The sequence below is a fragment of the Teleopsis dalmanni genome, chromosome 1 (genome assembly GCF_002237135.1).
Source record: "Teleopsis dalmanni isolate 2A chromosome 1, ASM223713v2, whole genome shotgun sequence".
NCBI lineage: Eukaryota > Metazoa > Arthropoda > Insecta > Diptera > Diopsidae > Teleopsis > Teleopsis dalmanni.
This window is the reverse complement of record NC_051846.1, coordinates 166,817,102-166,819,933: the sequence shown is the minus strand read 5'-3', so window position 1 is coordinate 166,819,933 and position 2,832 is coordinate 166,817,102. Positions and strand designations below refer to the sequence as shown.

At 38.9% G+C, this 2,832-nt stretch overlaps 1 protein-coding gene across 1 annotated transcript; it reads left to right on the top strand.

The window, feature by feature from the left end:
• Window positions 1–422: 422 nt before the first annotated feature.
• LOC119669983 (glycine-rich cell wall structural protein 1.8-like) lies at window positions 423–2,300 on the top strand. Its single transcript, XM_038080057.1, has 2 exons — window positions 423–530; window positions 605–2,300. Exons 1-2 carry the CDS (start codon window positions 470–472, stop codon window positions 1,927–1,929), a joined length of 1,386 nt encoding a protein of 461 aa, XP_037935985.1. The 5' UTR covers window positions 423–469; the 3' UTR covers window positions 1,930–2,300.
• The last annotated feature ends 532 nt before the right edge of the window (window positions 2,301–2,832 follow it).

The window sequence follows — 2,832 nt, the reverse complement described above, 5'->3', positions numbered from 1 at the left end:
TCTTTCAAAGTTTATAATCCATTATTTTGTTTCGTCGAGCATACAAAATGCTGCCTTACTCAATTGAATTGCTTCTCTACAATAGATTGTTTAGTTAGTAGTAGTGCTTTTTTATTTTTAAAAAGCATTTTATATAAAAAAGCTTTTTAATAACAAAATTCCAAAGTAAAATTATAGCTATTTAATAATTTTAATTATTTTATTTCTATATATAATTTCTGTTTGGTTAATGGTTCGTACGGAACCATCAATTATAGACATATAAGATAGATACGAGTTCGCAGCGCGTCTTAAATACTTTGTGATTAGTTCAGCAATGTTTACGGCAATATTCTGGGGAAAATACTCTTCCAATCATTTAGTTACGGTTGGGTATACATCATCTAATAAAAACCTTAGCTGAAAACGCTCATAGATTATTTGTCAATTGTATTTCACAGTGAATAGATTTCACCGTTTGTACTGAAAAATGAAACAATTTCAGATTGTGTCGATTATTGTGTTACTCATCAATGCTATAGTTTGCACTGGTATGAACTTTTACGTTGAAATCTAAATGAAAACTGTGAACAGAAATATCTTGATTTTGTTTTTATAATTACAGCAAGTGATAATGATGATTTGTGTGTATTGGATAATGGCTGTAGTGACTTGCCATTAAAAGAACCGGTTGGACCACCTGTGCATACAATATACAGACGTTCGCCAAGTTATGGTAGTGGAAGTGGTGGAAGTCCAGGACAACCTGGGCAACCAGGTCAGCCTGGTGGATATGGAGGTCAAGGTGGACATGGTGGTGGTGGTGGTGGTTATGGTGGTAGGGGTGGAGATGGTGGTAGTGCTGGTGAGCCAGGACAACCAGGTCAACCTGGCGGGTATGGTATTGGTGGTCATAATGAATATGGCGGCGGTGATGGTAGTCCTGGTCAACCGGGGCAGCCTGGTGGATATGGAGGTCGAGGTGGACATGGTGGTGGTGGTGGTGATTATGGTGGTAGAGGAGGAGATGGCGGCAATTATGGCTCCCCTGGACAACCAGGGCAACCAGGAGGAGGAGAGTATGGCGGTCAGGGTGGTCATGGTGATGGTAGTTATGGAGGCCAAGGTGGATATGGTGGCATTGATGGTTTACCAGGACAACCTGGCGCACCAGGTGGTGTTGGTGGTTGGAGTGGCAATGGAGGAGCTGGAGGAGGATGGAATGCTGGTTGGGGAGGAGCTGGTGGTAGTGCTGGTGAGCCAGGTCAACCTGGCGGGTATGGTATTGGCAGTCATAGTGAATATGTAGGCGGTAATGGTAGTCCTGGACAACCTGGGCAACCGGGGCAGCCTGGTGGATATGGAGGCCAAGGTGGACATGGTGGTGGTAGTTATGGTGGCCAAGGAGGAGATGGAGCAAATTACGGCTCCCCTGGACAATCAGGCGGTGGTAAATACGGCAGTCAGAGTGGTCATGGTGGCGGTAATTATGGTAGCCAAATTGGAAATGAAGGAGGATGGGGAGGAAGTGGCGGTGTAGCTGGTGGTTGGGGTGGAGCTGGTGGGTTAAACGGAGCTCCTGGACAACCTGGCTCACCGGGCAGTTACGGTTGGCCAGCTAGTGAACCTAATGCTTTGTCTGGTAATTATGGCGGTTACGGCGGCGGAGGTGGTGGGCAATGGTCTGGTGCTGGTGGTGCCGGTGGTGGGGGCGCTGGTGGTGGTGGTGGTGCGGGAGGCGCTGGTGGTGCTGCAGGGGGTCGTGGTGGTTATGGTGGATTAGGAGGAGCCGGTGGTGCTGCTGGACATCCGGGTGCATCGGGTGGTTACGGATATGGCGCTGGTGGTGCGGGTGGTGGAGGTGCAGGTGGAGGGGGTGGTGCTGGTGGTGCAGGTGGTACAGCAGGTGGTCATGGTGGATATGGAGGTGGTGGTGGGTGGCATCGCTGAGAGATAGAAAAGTTTCGATTCATATAATGATATTAAATTAGTTACTACAATATGTAAACTTAACAGTTGTTTTTCAGAAACTAACTTAAAGATAAAGCAATGTGTAAATAATAATAAATAATAATTTGCATATTTTACGTTTTCATGTAACAAACATTGTGCTATTATATATTTATATGTTAATCGAGTATTACATTTAATCTAAAATAATGTTTATAAAAGTAGTTTTACTAAGTTTCACTTTTTTCATGAAAATGGTTGTAAATATTTCTTATTTAATTGCATATATGACATATTCTACATGACTCGAATGTTTAATAGCTTCTTATATCCGAAAATAGTAATAAATATTTTATACTGAAAAATATAAATTTTGTTTTTGTTTTTAAATATTGTTTAGTAGTCGTTTACAATAAACTAATAGTGTCAATTCTTCCTTCCTATATATAAATCTTTAGAGACAGTTATATATTAAAGTTGGTATTATATATTTTATATAACTTTGAAATAAGAAAGTTTTTATAAACTTTTTTGTGAAAAAACTGAACGCTGTTCAGTGTCTAAGTTTGTATCTCAAATATATTCTTTAATAGCTTTTATTTCTGTTATATACTGAAATGATTATTGTTTATTAAATAAAATTCTTACAATTTCATATATAAGTTTTATTTTACAATTTCAATTTAACCTTTTTAAAAGTAAATAAATAAACAATTATAATTGTTATATATTTTTGCTCAATAATGCGAAATGCATATTATATATATAATTTTCAAGTAGCATTAATGAAGCTATAAACTAAAGTTCTATCGAAATGAATCACTCTTTTCAGAATAAATTTATTTCAAATTTTTTATACAATACATTATAAATATAACTGAATTTTATCTCATATCTCATAAA